This window comes from Dermacentor variabilis, chromosome 4 (genome assembly GCF_050947875.1).
Source record: "Dermacentor variabilis isolate Ectoservices chromosome 4, ASM5094787v1, whole genome shotgun sequence".
Taxonomy (NCBI): domain Eukaryota; kingdom Metazoa; phylum Arthropoda; class Arachnida; order Ixodida; family Ixodidae; genus Dermacentor; species Dermacentor variabilis.
The window spans coordinates 227,694,396-227,721,911 of record NC_134571.1 but is presented as its reverse complement, the minus strand read 5'-3'; the positions used below and the strand labels follow the sequence as shown (position 1 = coordinate 227,721,911).

General features: G+C 45.6%; 1 protein-coding gene across 12 annotated transcripts in view; it reads left to right on the top strand.

Annotated features, from left to right (window-relative positions):
- The window catches only part of LOC142580151 (uncharacterized), a 750,235-nt gene that overhangs the window by 368,854 nt on the left and 353,865 nt on the right, over positions 1-27,516 (top strand). For all 12 annotated transcript variants that reach the window (XR_012827590.1, XM_075690998.1, XM_075691004.1 and 9 more), the window contains one exon: positions 7,435-7,521. Coding sequence is in view for 11 of the 12 variants with exons in the window: in XM_075690998.1 (XP_075547113.1) it covers positions 7,435-7,521 (87 nt within the window). In the remaining variant the exon portion in view is untranslated. The remainder of the gene's footprint in view (positions 1-7,434; positions 7,522-27,516) is intronic.

Genomic DNA, 27,516 nt, shown 5'->3' with positions numbered 1-27,516 from the left:
GGCATAACAATTACATCAGATCTATGATGGAATGCCCACATTGGAATTGTCACTTCGAAAGCTTTTAAAACACTATGGTGCCTGCGACGCACTATGCACAGTGCTATTCCGGATGTAAGGTGCCTCGCTTACAAAACCCTAGTCAGACCGATAATCGAATATGCTAAAGTAATATGGGATCCTCACACAGCAACTAATCGTCACAAGCTTGATAGGATTCAGCGATTCCCTGTAAGGTTTATCTTTAATAAATACCGCCGGAACCATTCTTCAACAGAACTCTGCCAACAAGCCCAACTACCTATGCAAGAAACCAGGACCAGATATGAAAGACTAAAAACTCTTTACCTCATTATCAATAATTATCTGAAAATAAATAAGTCAGATTACTTTGAGATCAAAACTAATGAAACATCAAGGCATCGTCATAGTAAGTTTATCCCATTGCCGACTATAAAAAATAATTGTTTCAAGTTTAGTTATTTTCCCCGAACTTGTAGAGACTGGAACTCTCTTCCAGATTCTGCTGTTCGGTCGACATCATCAGCTGAATTTCTACGCCACTTAGATAATTTCATCTATGGCACTAGCATAGGGTGATGAGGTCAGATTGCTGCTGCATAAGATTGCTGTTCTGATTTCTGAGTGATGCATTTTTTGTTTTTTTTTATGTGTGCATTTCACGAGATGATCTTTTTTTTTCTTTAACTAATGTATAACTGTGGTTTTCAATATGTTCTGTACTACTTATTTCGCTGTTCAGTTTCGTTTTTTCCACTCCTGTTGCAGCCCCTGAATGAAGCTGACAGTATTAATAAATGAAATGAAATGAAATGTTACAGCCACAGCATGCATATCCCATCACAGCAGTCATCCGTTTCAAGTTGCCCGCCCATCACTGCACACTGCTACTATGTTTTCTCCTTCGTTATTTTTTAGAGTAGCTACAGACTGGAACAGCCTACCCTGACATCGTCTCCATCGCTGCATCATCTTCTTTCGAAGTATGCGTAACTGATCGTCTTCAATGTTAAATAATCTTTGCCATTTGTTTTTTCTTATTCAAAATGTAATCCCACCCCTTATGTAACACCCCCCTGAAATGGGGCCTTTAAGGAAATAAACTGAACTGAACTGAAAAGTGCACCTTCTTGAGCCCCCCTGGGAAGTTGTTGATAAAGTAGATCTAGTTCCACATGGCCAGAAAGATACCCATGCGTTCACCAGATGTGGTGGGTGGGCCATTGAGACGATCCACCGACTCGGCGCATTCCCTTGTGTCACTGTGCAATAAGGTGGCCGCAGTGGTCAGGCACATTTCGTCCAGTCCAGAGTTTAAGAGCACAATTCATGAATCCGATGGCAGTTGGCCCAGCGTGAACAGTGTCAGGACCTGTAGCAACATGATTGGTAAGCGTGGCCCAAGAAATGCAGTGCCGTGGCCTGAAATTTATGTTAGATCGCTGGAAGATGCCTTCGTCCTGCAGTGGACATAGAAATAGGCTGCTGCTGCTGCTGCTGCTGCTGCTGCTGCTGATGATGATACAGTCATACCCACTTAACAATATCAAGGGCCACGAAAATTCCATTGTTATAATTGTATTGCATGAAAGAAAGCAAAATAGGGGGATGGCAGAGCTGTTATAAGAAAGCTATAAGGGCGGGGAGACCAGTGCCCCTCCCCACCACCTTCCTCCATCCGGCTGCTGATTGTGTTGACTTGTTTAACTGTTTAACTCTGCTTCCTGTACACTCCGATCGCGTGTAAGAAGCGCGGCTTCTTACACGTGGCATTCAAGAATAGCACTGCTATAACTGCCAATAGAGTCAGTGGCAGCAAGTAACGTGCGAGCTCCGCTGAGGCATCGCATCGCTGGCCCATAAAAGGGCCTTTGAAAAAAATGTGAGAAGGTTGCCGCAGCAGTCCTTCAGCTTGAGAAATCCAGAAGAAATGCGGGGGGGGAGATGGCCGCAAGCACCTCACCTTACTGGCTTGCATGAGAAAACCCCATGTCTATCAGCCTTGCTTGCTTTACGCGAAGTTTGCCGACATTGTTCCCAAAGGCATCCTGGTGCTCATCATAAACAAAGCCCCGGAGTGGCAATCATCTGCAGGGCCTCCTGCGAGGACAACGTTGAGGCTGCCTGCCCTACCGGGTCATCGCTGCTGTTACTGTCACCGACGCTATCCGATGCAAGCACATTCATGACGATCGCCTCATCAGTTAAAAGTTCTCATGTTTGTAATGCGCTGTCTGCATGTAGTAACTCTTTGAATGCTGTAGCATTCTCGTCAGCTGCGGACCAAAGTTCAGGCATCACTTCATTAGTGGGAGCTTCACAGGCTGCATTTAAGTCACTTAGCACACTCTCCTAAAGCAGTTCCGTACCGGAGAAGCACTTACTTCGGACCATGCACCAAAGATAAACTTAACGGCCATCAAAAGTTTGGTTGCTTCCTGCCTGTCCTTGTGGGCATGTCCATCAACGAGACTACCTTGTTTAAGACCCTGCAACGATACCTCAGCTTAAAATTGGCAATCATGCCAGCGTTCATGAAGCTGCGAGCCTGCCGTCTTGTTCAGTGGCAGGAAAAAAAACCTCCACGCTTGAGAGCTTAGACATGGAGTGCTGAGCACTAAAATTATCTAGGATGAGTGCCACCTTCCTCTTTGTTTGCTCCATACATTGATCGAACTCCAAGAGCCACTCATCAAAAAATTGAGGCGGTAGTATACTAGTATCCTGGCAACACCGCGGAAGCAGCGGGAATCTTTTTATCTCCTGATGACAAATGCAGGGCACTTGTTGCTCCCATCCATGTTGACGCACAAAAACACAGTGAGGCTCAGCATGTTGTGTTTGCTGCCCTTACAGGTGTCTCCTTTGAATGCACGCGTCTTGGACGGCAACATCTATAAGAGCAGTCCTGTTTCGTCATTATTGCGTACGTTGGTGTTGTCAGCGTAGTTGTCGAGGATGTGCGGCAGCGTTTTCTCCGCCCACTTCTGCTTTGCCTCCACGTCAAGCAAAGCTCCCTTGCCGTTGCTGGCTTTGAATACCATGCCCCTCTTTGAAGTGCTGTACCCAGCCGCCAGCTGGCTGAAAGCCCACATTGTTGATGAGTAAGGCAAACTGCTTTGCCTTTGGGGCCAAAATTGGCCCGGTGATGGGCAAGTTCATGGCAGGAGCACTGAGAAACCACTCGTAGAGGGCCTCTTCCACCTCCTTATAGGCACCTTGACAAACATGTTTGCGCCCGTTGTCTATTGAGCAGTTTTTTTCGTCAAACTTCTCTGCTGAGCGGATGATTGTCGACACGGTTGGTTGCGATAGCCCATACTTCTCGACCAAGTCACACACTTCTTTACCGTCTGCGTAGTCTTTCACAATGCTGCACTTCATTTTCAAATCTATATATAGCAGTGTGCTTTCTTTTCACCGGCAATGTCGTGCATTGCCAATAACCAGGGGGCAGATCAGCCGTGTTCTGTTTCGGCAGCGAGTCAAATGAGGCGAAGTACCCACGTGGCCAGAAATGACTTCGATGCAGCCAACAAGGACGTGCATGAGGGACTTAATCCGTTGGCAGAACTATGCAGAATAAGGGGCCAGGGAGCAATCTGAGACCAGAGCAGTTGGTGCAGTCCATTGGTGTTTCGAAGGGTGGTGGGGCGTAGAGCCATGAGCGCAGCCCATTCGTGTTGTGAGAGGTGGCAGAGCGACAGGAGAGAGGAGCGTGAGACTGGCGATGCAAAGAAAGCTGGAAAGAGGTGCTATTGTATGAGCGCGTTGGGTCAGCGGGCGACTGTGCAGCAGCTCGTATTTATCATTCTTTTTTCTTTTCAAAAATTTTGCATTCCATTAACTTTCGGCCGGGACACCCAGCAGCCAGACTTCATCGTTATAACTGATAGTGCGGCATGGGGGCATTGTAGTAAGCGGGTTATTTCACCATAGAAAACGTGCAAATGTTGACGCTGCAGCAGCCATAACCGATATATTGTTAAAATCAGTATAATTTTAAGTGGGTTCAACTGTGTAACTGACAAAAATTATAACATCACTTGCATAAATGCTAGATTGCTGACAGTCAGATAATTTCAGCTCATGCACAGAAATTCTAATTCTTTATTTGACAATGAAATAGACAGTTTGCTAATGCATGCATTACCCTGGCCAGTTACGGGATGTCATGTGACACCACTTTCCTCGTCGTCTGACATGCGTGACGTGCAGACCATCACAGAGCTTGTTCAAAGTCCATCCGTTTTGTGTTGCCCACTGATGCTGCAGTGGGCAGCGCATGCTCGAGGTGTAAGCTCGGCACACGCAGTGTCGTTCTAGAAGCCGGCCATGCTGGTTGCTGCAGCCACCGCTCTACTTGCCACCTTCGCCCTTCTCCTGAATTAAATGTAGGGATGATGGCAAGGCTCATGGGCGACCGTCACATTCTCCTACAGTTTCAATGCCATGATAGGCAATCACACATGGGCAAGGGAAAAATATGTGAGGTCACCTGACAACCTTTCCCATGTGATTTGACATTCGTTATGTGGGTATCATCGCATAGCTTTTGAGTTTACCGCTCATTTGGTAATCATGTCTGCATGGTTGGGAATTACCAATAGGCTGGCTAAAGTTATCTAATGTCACGTGACTCTTTTTCACATGGTCTGAAGTATGCAATGTGCATTCCATCGCAGAGCTTGCTCGAAGCCCTTTCGTTTGATATCCATGTCAGTATGGTTGGGTATCACGCATGGGCTAGTGAAAGATATGCAAGGTCATGTGACAGCCTTTCCCAAATGGTTTGACGTTCACTACGTGTATGCCATCGCATAGGTTATGCAATTCCCATAGTGTTTCTAAATAAATACCCTAGAGGGAAGTGTGGTGCTAGTGTTCTCCTGAGCGTTGCCTCAACCTACATGGGAATGTCGGGAAGTACAGGCTTCGGATTGACTTCGATCTTTAGACTAGCGGCGTTTGCTTGCGGCGCAGTAAACGAAGCTATACTCAAATATTATCATGTAAAATCTAATTTTATTTCTGCAGCATCTTATATAATACACAACACATTACGTAAACTTTGTATCACTTTGAAATTGAAGCACGGTCTACCACCAGGGCACACCAGGGTACGCATTCTTCTGCAATTCTGTTCCCGATTTAGCACAAGAGAATAATTATTTATTCATTTTTAGAACAGCAATAACAACCATGCATGTACTTATATAAAAATACTCATGAAGTGTTTATGGAAATAAAAATTTTGTAGTGAGAGAGAGTTTTGCGTGTTTGAGAGGAATGCTACAAGTGTCGTCTGCTACGATGCCTGCTTGCTGCGAACGCGAGACTTTTCTCACAGACAACGGGCGCTTGCAAGCTCTCGCTCTTTCGAAATGCTGCATCGGCTGTCACGATTGCTGAACGTTTTCAAGTACTTTTTAAAAAAAAGCACATCTGCTGCAGTGCTGGCTAGGGCGCTTGTGGCCTCCTGCGAGCATGCTTAGTTATATTTTATATTGACGTACCCCTTCTGAAGCGTGCGCCAGCAACTGTTGTGGCACGGCTTTGCACTTGCCCATTTTGCAACAGCAGTCTACAGCCAGCAAGCAGCAGCCAGTAAGTTTGTGTTCTCAAATGTCCTGAAATACGCATTTCAATTGGCACATAAACGAGCAACGTGCATGAAGCCCTCAATAAAATTTGATTGTCAAGCCACTAGAAGTACAACTATGTCTTGAATCAGTAGTGCCTTCTTTTTCCTATTCCGAACTTTCATAAAGCACGTAACGCTACAGTGCCAACCTAACACATTTAACAAACCAAGGTCAAAACGGTCAAAACATGTTCTTTCAACGTTTACGATGCTGTCACTCTCTTGTCAGGGCTTCGACGCCACACCGCGACACAAACATCATCCCAGCTGCGGACACAGCGCGCTATCACCACTTTGAGCAACAGAACAAAGGCAGAGAGCTTTGCGTCGCACTGTCCCACTGCGAGTTACAGCAATTGCACTTGGAGGGAAACCAAAACTGCCAAAAAGTACCTGTAGACTAGTTTTTCAGTCAACAGAATTCCAATCCGTAGCCTGTACTTCCCATTATTCCTGTGATAGTTGAGTGATCGCAGTGCCAGACTTTCCTCTAGTTATGGTAACATGAAACTCTGTGGTGATTCCCATTTGTTTGACAGTCGTGTCAGTGTGTGGAAGTGTCGCTTCCACTCGGAACAGGAAGCTGCAGCTACGTAAGTTTCGCTTGAAGCCGGAAGCTAAGGGGGTGAGTGGGAGAGGAGCATGGAGGAGGAGGGCGGGTTGGCGGTACTTAACCTGGTCGGCGGGAACGTGTATGGAAGGGCTTTAAGTATGGTTGGGAATCGGGAATAGACTGGTGAATGTTACGTCAGATCTTGTGGCACCCTCTTCCACCTGATCTAAGATGTGCTACGTGGTTATAATGACAGAGTGTGTTTGCTCATTCATTTGATGATATGCATGTCAATGGGGCTTGTAGAAAACAAAATGACGAGATATCACACGACACTCTTTAAGCCTGTTTTTATCAGCTTTAGAAATCAGCTGTTTGTAGCTGGATGTCCCTTTGTTTTAATGCATGTGAGCAAAGCCATCAAATAGCTGCGTTTTACATGACCTGTTCATGGAATAATATAATGTCTATAACAGCACATTATTTCGATGATGTATTGCGCAGGAAAGGCATTTTTGTTGTCACATGACAATGCTCTTCAAGATATCTCTTCGGTTATGTTCAATCGGTGCAAAATTATCACATTTCGTCATTTTTTTAACTTCCTAGAGCACCTCCACAAATGCATCTTTACCTTGGAATAAATTAGTAGCATTAGGATAAAATAATAAATGTGTGGCACCTAGATTAATTTGACTTGTGCTTAGATTAATTTGAGTGGGAAAGCCTGCAGTTGGCTAAAAGCAGAATGCTGCTTTCCTTGTGTACACTTTTTCGTATGCTAATCTTTTGTGTTTTGAAATGGGCAACAGTATTTCTTGCTTCCTAATTTGAGGGGTGCAATGTCATAATTTACCTGTACGTAATGTTGTTTTCAATAATGTGATAATTCTGACCTCTATTTCAGATTGCCTTTGTCGGTGATGTATGCTTTATTTGGTAGAGTAGACTTTTCTTATACGAAACTTTGAAGGGACCGAAATATGGCAAGTTCCTATTATTAAACAGCAGCTTTCCGTTTAACCAAGGTTGGTTAACTTTGTGCCTATCGGTGATTGACCAAAGTTGGCGCCGCTCCTATGTCCACTATTTGTTGCCTTGTGTACTATGAAATGTGCATTGCAGTTAGTGCGCCAACGGTCTGCTTCTTGTGCACATTGTCAACTCATTAGACTTGTGATGGTATACCAGTCACATGGTGCTTGCTCTGTTGCAGACAGCGCTGGTATGCTCAAGCTGTCACAAGTCGTTCACCTGCAAGAAGGCTATCACAGAACATGTGCTCAAGGCACACTACAATCTGGTAAGTGGATGCTTCCACCCATTAGGCATAGTGACTGTGTTGCATCTGCATCTCGTTCCATCAAGAAAATGTCAAGTATCGCAAACCACTGATGCAAGGGTTCTGAGCCACACAATGATCATGTTGCCAAAACTAGATCCAGGGTGTCTACCAACCAGGAAAACCAGGGAAACCGGAAATTCTCAGGGAAAACCCAGGGAACTTGTGCTTCTATCAGGGAAAATTAGCTGTAATTTTATTGAAAGGGAACGAAAGTCATGGTAATGCTTGTGTCCGTAACAGAGAGGGATTGTAACAAATAGCTCTTTTGACGCTGTTTCGTCGGCTGGAGGAGTTGGCAGTGTACAATCAACGACCAACTTTCCGGACGCCCGATAATTCGGACAACTTTGTGGGACGACCACGTCCCCCTTAGAGTCAATGTATAAGAATGTGAAATTTCGTAGGCAAGAACCCTTCGCCGTCTGATTTTTCACACTTTGTGCTGTGACCACAGGTCCAGAACAGCATTAATCAAAGCTACCACTGCCTCCCTTTTAGTTACCTTGCTGCCACAGTGAAAGCTAGGCCTAGCTGCTTCAACGTTCGCTATTAAGCTTCTTGCCATTCGGTGCCGTGTTTTTAATTGAAAAAAATTCTGCGCCGTAATCAATGGCACCGACTTCGTCATTGTGACCCTTGCGATTAACTTCGAAGCTCGTGAAGCATGGTGCGTTGCATAATGCTGGCTCTCAAAAGTCAGTTTAGCCTCAATACAGAAATATTACGCAGTGAGACATGTGCGAAGTAGTGTGGCGAAGCATAATAAGCGTATGAAGGGGCAATAGTCACGGGACACAGTCATCATCACCGCCAACTTATTTTAAAGGGACACTAAAGCCAAATACTAATAGCGTCCTCGATCACCTTGCCCCGGGGTTGCCCCGAAACCAGAATGGTGCGCCTTGCACCGCCGTGGTGGCGCACTGTGGTGGGTCAACATCGAGGACAAAACTGCACCCATTGCAGGGTGCTTGCATGCAGCGCTACTTTGCCCCTGGCGCGCAAGACGTGCGCGAACACGCGCGCGCGCACATTTTGTTGTTTGCAGGTGCTGAGCATCTGCTGCAAGCGCTCGAACCTTGTCAAACTGCGTGCTCCGACATACCTGGTTGCAAGCAAACACCAATGGATCTTATAATTAATCCTGACAAGCCATTCCTGACGACCCTTTCAACGAACCTGTCCACTTTCGGCCGCTCTTCACCACATTGTTTTTGGAAGAGGTCGATAAGCATGCCGTCTTCGCTGTCAGACGAACTTGAAAAAAACTCATCGATTGCGGCAATTAGCAGCGCTTCCTTTCTCATTGCCGACATCTCCACTGGCCAACTCTGTCAACTCCGTTGCAACCGCAGCTATCGGGCCAGAGCATCCACGGTTGTGCAGTCGGCAGTGCGCGCGCGCGTCCCGCAGTGCTTGTTGGGATTGCACCCCGGCGCACCGCCGATTTTCTCGGTGCGAGACAGGGCAATGGAAAACCGCTCCAACAGGGTGCGCTTCCGGTGATCGAGGATGGTCGGTGCGCACTGGTGCGGTTGATCGAGGATGAAAGTGCGCACCAAGGCGCCCCGGTGCGGGTGATCGAGGACGCTATAAAGAATCGCGATGTCTCATTGCGTTGCCGTTGCCGAGCCCATGTTAAAAGAAGTTCATAATGAACTTCGCAAATTGGGCCGTGAGGTCGAATCGGCTGCTTTTACCGGCTTTTATGAAAATAAACATGCCTTAAATATAAGGCCAACCAACTGAACTGTTCTCATTAACCGCAGGTACCGGCCGCTACCCAGCTCTTGCGTGTTTTTTTAAAGAAAGGTCCCCTTTATCGCTGCCTTCTACTTGCTTTTCTCTGCTTGGGCTTCGTGGGGCTCTCATACGGTCTTGCGAGCTAGACGTCTGGCGATGCTAAAAAAGATGTACGCATTATTACTGCACTGCAAGAACGCACTGGAGACACGTACGACACACCAACCCATTTGCGATTCATTTGGAGTTTATGAGCACAAACACATTCTCGCTTGAGGAATCGTCGTGCTTTATTGAACAAACTTCGGGTGGCCGCACATCACTTCGACAGCGCGTCGGTGAGGAGCCAGAATGTCATTTCTGACTCCGCGTTTAGGTTCATTGACTGCGGCTTGAGGTGTCTTCTTCGCACGGTAAGTGAAGCGTCACGGAACCAAAGTTTTGCGATAGCCGGACAATGCAGAACAGTACGCGCGTAGAACCGGCCTACCTGCGACCATGGAACAGCCGTTTGCTGTGTTCGCACGTACGCTCTGTGGAGCCTTCCTCACTCTTGCGGCGCAGCCGCTGACCTTCCCTGCGCTTAGCGCGCGCACAGATAAGGTACGCCTGCGGTAGGGAGGATTATTTCCTTAATAAGTCAAAGCAGCCGCTTCTTTCCGATGTTCCCGGATGAAGAGTCGACTGGCTGGCGCACGGTGCCGAACAATACGCGCGTGGACCCGGCCTACGTGGCAGCATGGAAGAGCTAGCCGTTCTACGTGTTCGCAGGTGTACGTTCTGTGGAGCCTTGCATATTCTTGCAGCGCATCCGCTAACCTTCACTTCCCTGCGCTTCTCACACGCACAGATGAGATAAGCTTGTGGTAGGGAGGACCTCATGCGCAGTTCAAATCGCCTGCCCTCCGATCGAGGAGTACTGACATCATGGTCTCATAGTAACGTTGCACCATCGGTGAGTAGAACGGCGTCCTCAGACGGCGCTACGGCTTTTCTGTGCAAAATGCAAACGCGCGGCCAGAAACAGAGCCAAGACAGAGCCGACAGCAGAGCGAAAGCGGGAGTACAGTGAGCTAGAAGTATTGGGTAGTGGAAAGAGCGGAGGGCTGGGCGCACAGGCAGCGTGAAGCCAAGAGCGAAGACTCCCGCTGGGAGCGCTGGTGTGCTCTTCCCGAGGAGACCGTGCCGGTTGGAGCGCGCGTTGCCCACGTGCGCTTTACCGCGTAATTCTTGTTGCTACGAGCCACCGTGCTTTTCGCATTTTTGCAAGTGAAGCTAGTGAAAGTGCCGAGCGTGACCGTTTCTCTGTTCGATGCTGCCCTGTTGTCGCTTTTTGGATAATGGAAGAGAAGAAGAAAAAAAGCGATACGCATTGTTATGCGCCCGGATGCAATAGCTGGTATCCGGGTTTTCGGGAAGTAAATGGGCGCACATTCTCTCTTTTTGGAGCGCCTAAAGACAATGACCGGCGGAAACAATGGGAGAGGAATGGGAAAATGGGAGAGGCCCTACGGCCAAAATCTGCTTCTATGGAAAAGCTTCTTTCGTTTCTGACGTACCTGACCGAATGGGAGCCGCATGCGGAGGTCAAGGTAGAGGTGGTCGAGGTAGGTGCAGCTCTTGTGTACATTCAGTACACAAGAGCTGCATCATGAGAGTGTTATGGATGTTATTGGTATTGTTTAGAGAAACCGCCAAGACCGGATACCCATGCAGAATCATTGACGGTGAAGGTTGTAGCTTTTTATGTTACCACACGGCTGCACTTTTTTGTGAAGGCCTCAAACCATTCGAAAGATAACGGTCGGGAGACCTCAAGATATCTGAAGTTGAGCCGCTGTACATAAGTATGTGAAATGGTATTGTGTACTCCCTACCGTGGAATTCTTCTGTTGCAGTATGTTTCTTGAAAATGCCTCCCCCTACCCACTGATACTGTGACTGAAATAAACTGTCTTCAGGACGCTCATGCTTCTGAAATGCACATGCTCATGGCTTGCTTAAATCATCATGATAGAATAATGCAGCAGTTTCAGGAGGGTGTCGTGCGAAACGCAATTGCTTGAATTTATGACTGATTTACACTTTAACATAAACTCAAACCTTCAAACTGACAGCATCTTTCTGGATTTTTCTAAAGCTTTTGACCGTAGCCCATTGTCGCCTGTTTTTGAAGTTATCATCATTAAAACTTGATTCACTAACTCTATCCTGGCTTCGAAATTTTCTTTCTAACAGGCAGCAGTTTACTTTCGCTAACAGCTTCTCCTCGCCCCTTTCAGATGTTCCATCTGGTGTACCACAAGGAAGCGTTCTTGGTCCCTTACTCTTTCTGATATACATTAATGACATACCCAATAACTTATCATGCATGCGCATTTTCACTGACGACTGCATTGTCTATCGTTCTATTAACAGCTCTGATGACCACCTGATCCTCCAAAATGATCTTAACCAAATTATTAATTGGTGTGACACCTGGCTAATGACTCTAAATTCATCAAAATGTAAAGTGATGTTCTTCACCCGCAAACGCACTAACTTGGACTATTTCTACTGCAGTAAAAATGTCCCATTATCTTGGACCTCATCATTTAAATATCTAGGCGTAAATCTTTCAACAAACCTCTCCTGGACTTCTCACATTACTACCATCTGTGCCAGTGCTTCTCGATCACTGGGTTACCTGCGACGTAACGTTCGGAACTCACCTCCACTTATCCGCAATCTGGCATTTCAAACATTTGTTCGCCCTCGACTTGAGTTCGCCGCTCCACTCTGGTCTCCCCACCAAAATTACCTAATTACCATGCTGGAATCAATCCAAAATAGAGCCTCACGTTTCATTTCCCGAAATTAGGACTACCGTTCTAGCGTAACCCAAATAAAAATTCACCTTTCACTTCAGATGCTAAGTAATCGTCGCGACATAGCCTTTTTGCCATTATTTCATAAATACGCTCACCACACTAACAAATGCTCCCTACACCTAGAAACGTCATCGCACACGTCGCACAGATTACACAATCATGATAGCTTTACGCGCATCTATGGTAAAACAGAAGCATTCAACTCGTTTGCAATTCCCCGTGCCATTCAGCTCTGGAACAGCCTCCCCGACAACATAGTTGTGGAAACTGATCGTGAAAAATTCAGGCACTCATTCAACTCGCTTAACCTTTGTTAACCATTGATATCACACTCACTGTTCTGTGTTATTTTTCCTACCTTTTTCTTGCACTATAATACGTTTGTCACAAACCTAAGAGTTCTTTTTTATTGTGCTTATATACAGCATTATGTAGCTATTATGTTTCTCAACTTTTAGGCTGTGCACTTGGCTGGTGCTTTTTGTTATTATTTCATATTGTTGTTGTTACTAGATTGTGTGTACTTAATTGATTCTATGCCCCCCTTACTCAATCCCCATGTAGGGGCCTTGTAAGGTTCTCTACAAATAAATAAATAAATAAATAAATATGCATGCATTCAGCACAAATAGATTTTCTATGTTATGAACAGGACTTGTTACTGCTGCAGCTGGGTAAAAAAAGAAGTGAAATTTTAATGCTAGAAGTGCACTCTGTCGCTGCAGGGAGGAGGGGGGTGCACAAAGTGCGTGCATCGCTATAACAGACATTGCAGGTACGTGCCGTGCCCTGCCATCCGATGCTACAGATCTTATGGTAGCTTACATAAAACCATATTTACATGTTTGGCATGAGGAAAAATGAACGCAGCATTCTGAAACTCTGTGCCGCCGCACTCGCTTGCTGCGTTCTGCCGCATACTCCCTCAGCCGGTGCTCGGGAAGTGAGAGCTCGCGCCATCTGGTGAGCTTCTGCACAATATGCCTCGCGCCCGGACCGCCGCTTCTTCCACTACCCAATATTTTCTAGTGCACTGTAGCGGGAGTATGGTTAGGGTGGCTAGAAGGGGAGGTGTGAATACCGGCGGCGCAAACATGACCCCACAGCGCACCGATGCCGCGGGGCGGCGCTGTAGACCAAGGCGGGGTAAGCACGCAGCCGAAATTAAAGCCGAAATTAGCGCCTCGCCAGCCTCGCGTCGGCTGCATGTCTATCACCCAAGTGAAAGTGAGCCCGTTTTGGGTATCGCGCGCTTTCTGCGAGCGTCAAAGAATGAAGCTTTATCATGAAAACAATGTTATGTCAGCCCACATCATTACTCCTGTGAATTTTACGGGCCCAATGCACACTGTATCGAGATTCAAACGTGTTTTGTCTGTGCGCATTTCGTGAGACGGCTTTGGGTGTTAGGGGCTAGTGGAGGGCTTCGAAAAAATTTCGACCACTTCGGTTTCTTTGACGCGCACTGATATCATACGTACGGCACACGGGCGCCTTGCATATCGCCTCCCTGAAAATGCGACCGTCGTCCTCGAGATCAGCAGTCAATCGCCCTATGCGTGCCGTAGGACCTGTAAACTGCAGACATTACCTGATAACGTCTGGACGTATTTACAAACCACTTTTTGTCTGCGCTTGCAGACCTGTAGCATGTCATTTTGACGCTCATATAAGCAATTTACTATGATTGCAGAGAGTGAAGCAACAGATCTGGTCATGAAATCGTTTATTTACCAGTGAGGAAAAAATGTACAACACACAAGGTTTCAGTGTTTTCCGTTTCTTCTCACTGCTCTGCTCATCGACACCTTTAAGCAAAAAGTGAATCATTGTGAGGCAATAAAAACGTATAACTGAGGCTGTCAGGGTAGCAGAATGGTCTAGTCAGCCAACCTTTGGTATTTCACCAATTGACTGCAAAATCTCGGCCACAGCACGCAAGCGTGTTACACTGAATAAACAAGTAAGTTTGTTTTCAAGGGCGTAGTCCAGCTTATAGAACGATTCTGAGGGATATAAAAGGCCCCCAATGTCCCCTTCTTTGGATGCCTCTGATGGAAGCTCTCGGCAGGGGGATATTGCCTTTATCACTAAGACATATGCTGCTTCGCAGTCTTCACAATGAGTGGGCAAAACACGCCTTCTCTCCACATAACCTGCAAAGTAATAAGCTAGCCGTGCGTCGCTGCGGTGCTCAACATAACTTTGGTGGTCCACAGCATCTCGCCTTCGAATGATGGAATGTCGCGAGGAACACTCCAAAATAGGCGACGAGACCAACTGCACAGCGGAGGCGCAGGCCAGCGCGGGAGTACCACGCCGTAATACCACAGAACACCTATACAAACTTAGAGAAGGGAAACTGTACCTTCCACAGTGCTACGGAAATAAGCGTAGCGGTGGCGTCGTGAACTAAAGTATGCGACCACAGGTGGCGCTGTACAACAGGAAACGGAAACGGGGTTTTGCACAGTATGGCCGTTGGCTTTACCAGGTGTTCTGTGGCTTTACTGGGTTTCTGGCTGCTGCGCCTCGATCGTGCACCCGCCAGTTTAGTTGCTGTGTGGCAGACGTAGCGCCTACATATATATGTAGGCGCTACGTTTGCCACAGCAATCAAACTGGCGGTAGCACGATCGAGGCGCAGCAGAATACATGTAGCGCTGAGTCATATCGAGTTGAGGCACACTCTGAACTGACTTTTAAGGGCATCCCGAGCGGGTTTTCGTTCATTACACCGCCGTTACCCCGAGTTGTGCCGCCGCGCTCCAGCTGTTGCATTTCGTGTAGGGCTACTGACAGAATGCGGTTTCCAGGTGGCACGATGGCCTCGACTGGAATAAACGCACACGACACCGAAGATTGAGTAAGCCTGAAAATATTTTATTTGCATTTTACAAGTACAACAAAGAGCACACGTCTACGCATCCACACAAACGCGGTTACATGGTCAAGAACATAGTCAAGAAATGGCTCATTAATAAGGGTAGCACAAGCGCACAAGAAAGAAGACCTAAGCTACAAAACGTACGGTCGGCTGCTAAGTATAATAATTTCCCTGTCACCGCGTGTCACTTTTGTACAGCATCTTTACAGCACTACCAGGCCGGGTAGTTTGGCGGAAAGAACGCAACAGCTTACGACCGTCAGCAGCCTCTTCCTTACGGGTGTCATAATTATCCTAATCTCCGCATCAACGTCGTGCAAGTCCGCAAACAGGCATCTGTATCTGAACCATATGTGCCAGCTTAATACATGTGTAGTAAAATTATGATAACCACTGCGTCTTATCAAACGTATTGGTTTTGCAAATGCGCATTACAGCTGACGGAACGACATACTGTAAGTGAAGCACAAGAAAACAAGGACAAAAGGAGGATGCAACACTTGAAGAAGAAATGAAGAATTAGTAGGCGTACAGCAAACAAGCGATGACGGAGAACACACAACGATGCATTGGGTGTTCTGCGACATCGGTTTGCGTACTTACGGTGTTATGGAGATCAACGGCATAAAAACGTACCTTCAAGCGTACTCCCTCAACCTCCGCCGCATTCATTATGATAATCAACGCTCAAAACAAAATGAGGCACTATTTTTTGCCAAGAGTAGACCTCTTTACAGCAAGTCTATGTAATGACTCGCAGACGAAACCAGCATGCTTTCGAAAATGTTTTACCGCCGTAGTATTCGAACGCCAACGGCCAGGAAACACATCGATACCAATAGGCTGTCGGCTGTCGGTGGTTAATCAAGTACAAAAACCTTGACGCTATGACTAAAAAGCACCTTCAACAATCGACTTTAAAAAAAATCAACTGCCTATTTGTCTGAGGTAACAAAACATCCTTAGACACCTCGATTGTTTATGTCAATGGTTTGGGTAAAGTAAAAAATCCGGCATGTTCAGCGCCCCTAGCAGAGAAAGCACAAATTAAAGTATTCGACCAAATTACAGTAGCTACACTTGCGCGCTTACGCTGAAACGCGCCTCGATCATAGAGTTACTATACTGACTCTAGAGGACAAGCTACCCATAGGGCCCATGCATTGAAATCGGGAACCGCAAGAGCGGCGCCATGTTGCTACGCGCCGAGGTTGCCAGCTCCTGAGACGCTTGCTAGACTTGGTGACAGTAGTCAGTTTTAATCCGGCAACCGTAGCAGCGTAGCAGCATGGCGTCTCGCTTGTAGTGTCGTGATGTGTGGGTGCAGCCGTGTGTTTGGGCTTTATAAGTTGGTTCTTTGTTCTATGTTGCGGGACTGTGTGGGTGTGGTCCATGTTGACCGTACAGGTGGCAGTTATGCAACCGAGGGATGATCCTGTTGAAGTTTCCGCCGGTATGCTGTTTTCAGTGGTCACGCCTGTTGCAGGAGTGTCACTCGACGAGGTTACGAGCTCGAAGCTGTGGTCAGATTCCTCGTTGGCGTTCCGTAATTCTTTTCGCACGGGCGCGGTATGTTGCAAAAGCCGCTTTCGCGATCTATCGTCGCGACGATAGATCGGGTTTCTTTATTATTATAAGTACTGATCCAGCTGTAGGGTGCATGTAACCGACAAACCGAAGTCTCAGGAGAGCACCTGAGATTATAATAAAGCAGGCGGCGCAGGAACTCCAGGGCACCCAAGGGACAGTGGGGGGATCAAAGCTCGAAGCAGAACGGTACGTACGTTGGGGCTGCCGAGGCAGGTGTGTGCCAGGGAGTGTTCGCACGGACAGCTCCCCTGGCACGCGCAGCAGTGCCTCGCAAGGTCGAGATACATTAAAGGCGCCTGCGCCCATGATCTTTCTTTTGCCTCGGTGCAGTGAGCACGATTAACGAGAATAATATGGAGGGCATCTGGTGCAGTCGCGAATGCGTCATGGCAAATGTAGCTCGCGTCGCCTGGCGTGTGTAGTAATATCAGAGTTGGTTGTATGAACTTTATGCATAATACGCTTTGTTACGGTACCTTAACGGAATGGGACCAGAGGACGGTGTTGGTACATTTTTTCGTACCGCCCTAATCCTATACTCCCCCACTACAAACACACACACACCCGTTTTTTTTTTTTAATGTATACATACAATTCCTTGCCATGACGGATCACAGCCTCCTTTATTTTTGAAAAATAGAGGAGGTTGTGGACGGATTGACCAGTTCAAGTTGTCAACTTGTCAGTAACTGTTATGGGAATCACTGTAATAAATAAAATTCCACGATCGGATTGTTTACTTTCATTTTTTGTTGTAACACTGAGGACTACATGGAACTTTATTTTGTATATGTGAGAGAAGTATGGATATCACGAGCTTAAGCCAATGTGCGATACAAAGACAATGCAGCTGCTACAACATGTACTGCATTGAGGGCCACACAACACATACGTAATTAAAGGTGCAAAATATAGGTGGAAGCTTCAAAATACGCTCTGTACCACTGCAAAGTATAACATATATTGTATGTGTACAATAAATGTTCAAAAGAACAATGCATCAACGTCCCATTTGCCTTCAAGTTTATTATCAAGTTCAAGTTTACTGAAGTTTATTATGAGCATATGTACAACAGGAATCTACTGACACACCCGCAGTCAAGGTGGCTGTTCGAGGTGTGCTGGCTGCCTCAGTGTAAGAAAAAGAAATTGGGTGAATGTCGACACCAGTACCACTGCTTCTTGCCTCTGACCTGCATGTGCCTCCGCGGCATCTTTGTGCACAAGTGTGCTGGCATGGCGAGGCGTAGGAGTCATCCGAGAGAAAGAGTATCGTTTACATGGAGAAGTGGCTGATCACATTGCTTGTCGCTTTCCCTCAAATGTTTCCTTGGCGACTAGGGTGACACATCCGCAGTCAAAGGTGGCTGTTCGAGGTGTGCTGGCTGCCTAAATGAAAGAAAAAGAAATAAATTAGATGAATGTCGATACCAGTGCTATTGCTTCTTGCCTCTTACCTGCATTTGACTCCATAGCCTCTTGGCTTGCGGAGTCTGTCTGAGGGAGCTGCTGTGGCTAGGCGTAGGCATTATCTAAGCGAAAATAAAAGCCCATTCAAATGGGGAATTAGGGAAATAAATGCAGTTATTATGTCTGCTTCTTGCACTCTTCTTGCCTAAATGTTTTCAAACATAGTGTCCAGAACACACCAGCACTTTGACTGCTTCTGCTTTTTACCAGCAGGTGTTGCTGCGAGATCCTTAGTATGGCTGCGTGCAGCATTGTAACACTTGGTGGAGGCATTTGAAGTGGTAGCCAAAAGTATAAAGAATCGTCCTTGTCTGCATGAATGCTTTCAATTTCTAAATGCAGTGGTAACTATCGCTATTAGCGCAAGGCCCCCCATATCTATGCGGCAAGTGCCATAGCTTGAAACTGAATTTTTCCTTTAGTGTTTCACAAGCATATAATATGTCCACATTAGATTTGATGTGTTTGTTTTTATTTATCCCAGTGTGGATAGAGCATCATTAAATTGTTTTTTATTTTTGCGTGTCTTGTTTTTTGGTTTATTTCTGAATTTATCAAGCAGCAGTGTCATGATGCGAAAGTGACTCATGTAATGGCAATCAGCTTTTGTTTTGCAGAAAAACAATGCATTTCCTGACCAATTGTTTGACATCCCCTCACTCGCATAATTTTGCAGAGTATTCTACCTATAGTGACTTGCTTGACCTCCACTAAAGAGTTTTGCATTTTGAAATAGCATTCTTTCCTTAAAATCATTCAACACTTCTCATAATTTCTGTACCTTGGGCTTTTGATACTCTGCATTCACCATTTTTGCTTGTTTCTGACTAGAAATGTCTTCTTTAATTTAGAGCTTAAATTTTACCTTTGGAACACACAGAAGGGCTTGCTATTGCATATCTGCATAAAAGGGAAACATGTTTCATTAAACATTTGCAAAATCCAATTGAAGATTGATGAATGCAGCTTGCAGCGTGATTTGACTGAATGAGCCATAAAAGCAACTCATCTCACTTGGTAAATTAAAGCACATATTAGTGTGATGTACAAGATACATTACACTAACGTGGTGGGTTCTTTTGCTTATACAGCAAAATAATCGGTGCGCGAGAAAAAAATTATTTTTGCATACCCCTTGTACACACTGATTTAAGGAAAATGAGCTGGAGCTGTCCACATGATCTACTTATTTTACCTGCGAGTATGGTCAACAAAAATGTGTCCCAGCGGCTTAGTGGTATTTGAGATTATGTCAGTATTGCATATGTGCCTGTTGTCTAAAATAATTGAATTTTGAAAATGCTCGCAGGGATCCGATGTGAATATCTGCAGTTTATGGATACATGTAAAGGACTCAGCATCAAGTGCAAGTGAACGGTCCCACAGGCGCGGAGTCGATCATGCAAATAGATTCGCTGCACAAATTCGTGACCAGAAAAGATATTCCACATGAAATGGCATGCAAGGAAGTGTTGAAAATATTGCACAGTTAATAAAACGCCTACGCTATTAATATGTGGGTTGATGCACTCGTTATGCAAAACGGAGGTGAGGCGTGCAGACAGGACACAAGAGTAGAGAAGTGGACAACACGAGCGCCGTCCACTTCTCTACACTTGTGTCCTGTCTGCACGCCTCACCTCTGTTTTGCATAATGAATCCTTACCAACTAGCTCAGCTTTCTGTCGTTCTAAGTCTCGATGCACTCGATTTCGTCCGCATTAGGCACTCGCCTCTTGATTACTTCGCGGCACAGAAATACTCGGCATCACACTGTTTTTTTTGCTGTGGCCTTTGTAGAAGCATGATTGTTCAAAGTGCAACAATTAAACAGATTCTATGAGTTGCTTGTGGCTTTGCCAGCACAATTCCGGGGTGCTGGTCCACCTGTCCAGCAATTTCCTACTGAAGGGAAACCTGCAAATAAAAACACCGCCCTGCATGTAGAAAAATGCTCTACTGTGACGCTTCTCAAACGATTGTGATGCACCACAAGAGCTGCATACTCGCGTGATAGTCTCAACAAGGAGATACATTCGTTTACTTACATGTGAAGGTATATGCCAGAGCACTTCGGGGCTTCGGTGGCACATAAGGCACAAGTGTGCCATAGCGTCCGCTGTCGACGCGCGATCGCATGTCAAACCTAAACTGTGCGAAACTACTACGCATCCAAAAAACAGATTCGAAACCGAAATTCGCGTCACCTTTTATTGCATGAATGCGTACATCGTGATTTACATAAGTCACGGACTTAGCGATCGCTTTCTGTAAACTTAATATTGACGTACCATCTTCATAGAGCCATCAGGTATTCGTTTTTAGATGACAAACCATAAGGTGACCTGTACTTGTTTTCAGCTCTTTCAATAGTAATTCCGCTGGCCACATTGACCAGTAGCAACAGGGCGGCGCCCTAGAGGTTCCCACTTTTCCAGCCCAGCTTTTCCTCTAGAGTTGTTCTACTAACTCTGTTTTCCGGCCCAGCTTTTCCTCTAGAGTTGTTCTACTAACTCTATGGCCTCGATTGACTTTTCGCCCTCTGTGGCCATTTGTTGAACTTGAGAGTGTGCGGGGCCTGGTAATACCACGCCGCGAGCAGCAGCGCCACGTTCCCCCTGGTGGCATCGGTCACGCGCGCCCGAAGGAAAGCGCCGCCGGTATTCACACCTCCCCTTCTAGCCACCCTAGTATGGTGGCTAGCGGAAGGAGAAACGCGCGACCATAAGCCGTTACTTTATTCTATGACGCAAACTTCGGCACTCGTCGCAATGGACCCTGACAACGACAGATTGGCTCGCGATGCTGGGCTCAACTTCAGCGATTTGAGCACTGACGAGCGCGACCTGCTGCTGAGGGCTCGCGCTGCCGGTGTCGTCGCGTACTACGACGGCGGCCTCGACACCGGCTCTCCGGAGCGGGAAAGCAACGAGGGCTTCCCACGACATCACAAGGACGTGGCATTCTCACTGCTTGTTCCAAATGAAAGTTTCGCGAGCCAGCAGAACCCGCACAGCACGACGCGATAACGAAACTACTGAAACTCCAAAGCGTGCGCGGCGCAGAGTCGAGCGAAAACGAAACCTTTCGACCACCCAAAATACTGAAGGGTAATGTCAAAATGTTATTTTTTCTTAGAATCGAATAGACGTATTCAAGTAGCATTTTCTTCCGTCTTATAATCGAATGAAATTATATTTTTAATACGAGTAGTTGGGTATTAGTAACACAAATTATGAGGAGTGCTTTCGTCATCGGGCTAGTACCGGAATGTCGCTGGGGGGTCTCAAATAGTGTCATGGATTTACCTCAATTTCTCGGTTACTAAAGCTCTGTTCGCGATTATATCGACGCCTTAGACATTCTAGAACATTGCTCTACCACATTAACTTGACTTTCTGGTAACCTTTAGTGTCCCTTTAAGTAGATGCCTCATTTCATTACTGTCATCACTTTCCGCACTTCCATGACAAAATGAGGTACAACCAAACTTGCCTTTATTATGGGTTGGCTTTATAATGGTTGTGATCAACAACAACAAAAAAGGCGCATTTCGATCCTTTTCATGTGCACTCGCGAGCACGCAACAAATCGCGCGCGGCAATGATAGTAGCCACGTTTACTCTGATACGTTAAATGTGTACCCTGTTCATACGCCGACGCTTGTAACACAGCTAAGATATTCGCGCACCCTTAGCGGAAACGTGCCGTATTAGGATAGTAGTAGACAGCTTTAGTATAGCGTACGCTATACCATTGCGTACGCTAAAAAATAGCGGATTGTCACTGCGCATGCGCTGAACGCTAAGCGAAATAGCGGGTATAGTGGGCGTACGCAACGCAAACGACTTAAGCCTGCTTCACATGCAAGCGATTGAGCGAATGGAGCGAGCAGCGGCGCGGCGCTGCGAAGCTTTTCGCGAGGTTTCGTTTCACATGCATTGCCGCCGCGCGTCTTCCGCCGCAGCGAATATCAGTGTTGCTGGCAAAAAACACGGGACTTTAGGCTAGTTTCGGTAGTTTGCGACTACCAACTTAAGCATTGCTTTGTCCCTGCCTCTCAAATGTTTATTTTATAAATACATATCCTGCGCTTAGCAATTAGCAATTCGTTGAAAAGCTCCCTTGGCAAGTTGCCCGTACCACGTGTGGCAAGTAAATAAACATCGTCCTATGCGCAGGCTTTCCCGCACTAGAACTTTTTTTCTTTCTCTATGGCACTAGTTCTCCACTGGTCACGTGTCGAGGCGGGCCGTTCGGAAGCGGTGCTGCCGCTCTGCCGCTGCGATGAAATTCCAACTTGCCCGAACCTCGCCGCTCCCGCCGCTAGTGCCGCCGCCGCCGCTCGAAACAGATTTCTGCGGCGCGGCGGCAGGATTCGCGAGCATTTTCGCTTGCATGTGAAACAGGCTTTAGCTTTAGCGTTTTTGCGGGGTTTGCGGAGCTTGCGGGAAACATGGCGGCGGTCCCGGCTGCCCGCTTCTAATTGAATTTGGCGTTGCTTTTGTAAAATGCACTTCGTTCGTAGCAAATGACTGTGTAAACGGCTTTCGCTTAGTCTCAGGCCGCTTCGACGACAGAGTATTATGGATAACCTCGTGGTGTTTTCGAGATTGCTTCTCGTTTCGAACGAATCGAAGCCTACCGAAAGGATGGATGGATGGATGGATGGATGTTATGAGCGTCCCCTTTGGAACGGGGCGGTGGCTTGCGCCACCAAGCTCTTGCTACTATGCTGCCTAATATCCTACCTAGATTAACCAATGAAAAAAAAAAAAACACTATGGACTACCACATCCAAATTTTCTGATACCCTATTGCGAACTGTGCTTTTGTACGTCTCCGTCTTTTGTCGTTTCCCTACTTTTCTTCCACCAATCCTCCAATCGCCTCTTACTGATGTCTATTGCGGACCTGTTTGCTTTACCACTGCTCCCGCTGAACCCAAGGGCTTCAAGGAGGCCAGTGGTGCCTTAATCGACCGCTGGATAGACGTCTTCACATTCTAATAAAATATGCTCCGTCGTTTCCCTAGCTTTACCGCAGCAAGCACATGCTTCTTCTTCCTTCTTATATCTCGCTTTATAGGTGCGTGTTCTAAGGCATCCCGATCTCGCTTCGAAAAGTAATGAGCTTCCCTTTGAGTTATCATAAATGGTTTCTTTCCTAATTTCGTTTTTTCCCCTTAAGTAGTTACTCATGGCAGGTTTCTTTTCCATTGCTGCCACCCATGAGATTAATTCAGCCTCTCTGACTTTCCGCTTGACCTTCTTTGTTGCTGTGTTGCCCACCCCACAGGCCGCATACTTGCTGGTAAGCTTCCTAGTTCTTTTCCTCCACTGTGAATCAATGTTTTGCCTGTACAGATACCTGAACACTCTCCCAGCCCATTTACTTTCCTCCATATTCCTCAGCCGTTCTTCATACTCAATTTTACTGCGAGCTTCCCTCATTTCAAAACTAGTCCAGCCCATATCCCCTTGCACAGCGTCATTTGTAGTCTTCCCGTGAGCGCCCAATGCGAGGCGACCCACTGACCTTTGGTTCCCGTCGAGTCCTGATTGTACCCCTGATTTAAAGCAAACAACCGCATTTCCAAAAGTAAGTCCTGGAACCATTACCCCTTTCCACATACCTCGGAGGACCTCGTACCTATTGTATCCCCATAGCGCTCTGTGCTTCATTATGGCTGCATTTCTCTTCCCCTTGACTGTTATGGTTTTTTCCTGTGTTTCCATATATCTGTTGCCTTCGTTTATCCATATACCAAGGTATTTATATTCTGTTACCCGAGGTATTTCTTGGCCCTGTATCTCCACTGTCTGTTCACTGTTTTCATTGAATACAATAACACCTGATTTTCTAACACTAAATTTCAAACCTAAATTGTTGCCTTCCTGTCCACAGATATTAGCCAGACGTTGCAAATCACTTTGCTTGTTTGCGAGCAACACAATGTCGTCCGCATAAAATAAACCTGGGAGTTGCTGCTCTATTACTGTACCTGCCTGTTTGTATGAGAGATTAAACCCGATATTACTTCCTTCTAGCGCCCTCTCCATCCTGACCATGTACATCATAAACAGCAGCGGGGATAAAGGGCAGCCCTGCCTCTGTCCCTTGTTGATATGAACTTTCTCCGCGCTCCTCATCCCTTCCCATTCAACGCAAACAGTATTTTCTAGGTAAATCTCTCTCAAAAGCTGTATACAATCGTTACCTAAGCCTTCCCCTTCCAGAATATCCCACAAGATGCTGCGGTCTACGTTGTCGTATGTTCCTGTAATGTCCAAAAAGGCCACATACAACGGTCTGCTTTCTGCTTTTGATATTTCAATACACTGAGTAAGAACAAACAAGTTATCATCCAAACGCCTACCTATTCTAAAGCCATTCTGAAGCTCTCCCAAAATGCCATTATTTTCTGCCCATGCTTGAAGCTTTAATTTGATTGCCTGCATTGCTAGCCTGTATATTACCGATGTAATGGTCAACGGTCTATACGAGTGAATTCTGTCTTTCTCCCCCTTACCTTTATAAATTAAATTCATTCTACTTTGTCGCCAACTGTCTGGTATTCGTCTATCTTTTAAAGTTTTTTCAACTGCTTTCACGAGAGCTTCCTTACTTTTTGGTCCCAGTTCATTTATCAGCCTAACGGGAACCTCGTCTAGCCCAGTGGCTGTGCGCTTAGGAATTTTCTCTTCCGCTTTCTTCCAGTTTAAATTTGTAAGCACTAGCTCCTTTCCCCCTTGGGTCTCTTTCATGCTCTTTTTTTCTTGTCACATTTGAGATGTAAGCGCCACCTGTCGCTAAAGGCGCGAAATAGCCACAACGACGGTATATGGCCTCTGAGATCCGAAGATATCGCCGGTCAACTAAAATTGTAGAAAACGTGCGCTGCTTAGCGTACGCTATAGTTGCGGACGCTAAACTAAAACTGTCTAGTGAAGACAGATGCCGCAGTTTCCGCAGCACGTCGGCCATGCATTTCTATGTCACTGGCAGCTAAGCGCGCCCACCTGTTTCTGTCCCCTCAAAGTGGACATGGCTACGTTATTGCCGCAAACTTGCAGATATTAACGATATTATTCATCACTGATACGGAAGAAACTGTTTCAATGCACGTAATGTACTCACGAGAAGAAAAAAAAAATCTCGTTCGGCGCGTTCGGCTTGCTCTGCCAGCCGCCATTTTTGTTTTTGTGTCCCGCACCCGCAATCTCGCATCCCGCAGCAAACGCGGTACGAAAAAAAAAAAATTTTTTTTTTCGCGGGAAGTTTAACCCCCGTAATGATCGCACCTCTAAATTTGCGTCAATTTTTCTGACAAAAGAAGTGCGATCATTATGCGAGTAAATACGGTAGTTCTTTTTTCTAAAATATTTATTTAGTCCAAATACCCTCAAACGCAGATGCATTGTAGAGGGGAGTGGTTACAAAGGAACAGTAAGTTATGCAAAGGTATACAGAAGAAACGGTAATACAAAAAACTATTAAGGCAGAATGCAAGAAGTGTTAACAAAACAAATGACGAACAACGTGACAAACAAAAATGACTCTCAATATTGCACAGTTAGTTACAATGAAAAAATGCAAATAAGGATTGTCTGATCAAAGCATGGTCCGTGATGGAAACAAAATTGGCAGGAAGGTGGTTTCAGTCACCTGAGGTCTTTGGTATGAAAGACTGTAGGAATGTGCGAGAGGATGCATACCCTACTTTACTTATGGGGTCAACCCACGATGAAAGGTACGTGGGTGGAGGGATGAGCTCAGCATGTAGATCATAATGGTAGACTTTCTGAAATAAACATAAGCAGAAAAACTTTTCTGCAGAGTGATAACTGAGACAACACTAAACTGGCTTTCATTGCTGTTATGCTGGATGTACGAAAATAATTGGCTAGTATGAAACGTGTGGCGTTATTCTGAATCAATTCCAGTGCTTTAATAAGGTTATCATGGTCAATATCCCAAACAGCAGCAGCATATTCTAATTTGGGGCGCACAAGTGTTTTATAAAGATGCAATTTTAGTTCTGTTGGAGACTTACTGAAATTTTGACATTAGTATCCTAGCATTCGATTTGCGTTATTAATTCTTACAGTGATGTCAGTTTTCCATGTTAGATCAGACATTGTGTTGATTCTGAGATAATAATAGCATGAAACTTGTTCGAACATACTACTTTTAAGTTTATAAATTAGGCAGTGCTCGTTTGTGCGAGAAAAACGTGTTTAATTTGCATTTATTAATGTTTAATTCCATAAGCCAATCACACCAGCCCATTATGGAATCTAAGTTAGATTGTAATATGCGTTCATCGGGCTCACTACTAATTTTGCTATATATAACACAATCATCACTGTAAAGGTGAACATTAGAAGAAACACAACTTGGTAGATCATTAATATAAATTAAGAAAAGCAATAGACCTAAAACTGAGCCCTGATGCGCGCCATATGGAACATATGGTGATGAAGAATTGTGATCATTAACCGTGGCGTACTGAAGTCGATTGGTAAGAAAGTATTCTATCCATGTTAGTAATTTAGGATCTAAGTTCATTGCTGAAAGTTTGAGCATAAGTAGTGTGTAGCATACTTTATTGAACACTTTTGCCAAGTCTAAATATAAGCAGTCAGCTTGGGAACTTTCAGAAGCTATGTGTGAAAAGTAGTTGTGTGTCACATGAGTAGGATTGACGAAAACCGTGTTGAGCACCCGGGAAGAAATTATTTTAGTCTAAGAATTTAAAGGTGTTAGGATACAGTAGATGCTCCATAATTTTATGAAGAATGCTCGTAAATGAAATTGGGCTAAGAGGACAGTGCGTGCTACCAGATTTATGGATAGGAACCATCTTCCCAGTCCTCCAGTCTGACAGTAGGGAACCATGATCTAGTGATTGTTGAAAAATCTTAGTCAGGAAAAGAGCTGAGCAGATCTTTGTTTGCTTTAGAAATTTAGAGTTGATGTTACCTACGCCACAAGAGGAAGACAATTTCAGAGACCTTTACTATACCAGCATATTCTATCGTAACATGAGACATAAGAAGAAGAGTTCTGTGAGCAAAAGTGCGAAGCTCGTCTGGATCATGAAAGCAAAAATTACTAGTGAAAGCTCTATTAAATATGAGAGCGCAATCAGCTGCCGGGATGGGTTCGCCTGAATCATCATTCAGAGGTATCAGGTAACTTTCCTCGCCCTTAACAATGCTCCAAAATTTTTTAGGGTTATTACATAGTAAGTTAAGTAAAGTAGAGTCATAGAAAGATGTCTTAGTTGCGCGAACAGAATTTAGATAATCTTCCTCCACTTTAAAGTATGCTTCCTAGCATTCAGCAGTGTTCTGGAGCTTTGCCAAGCGGAACAGTCGCTGCTTATAA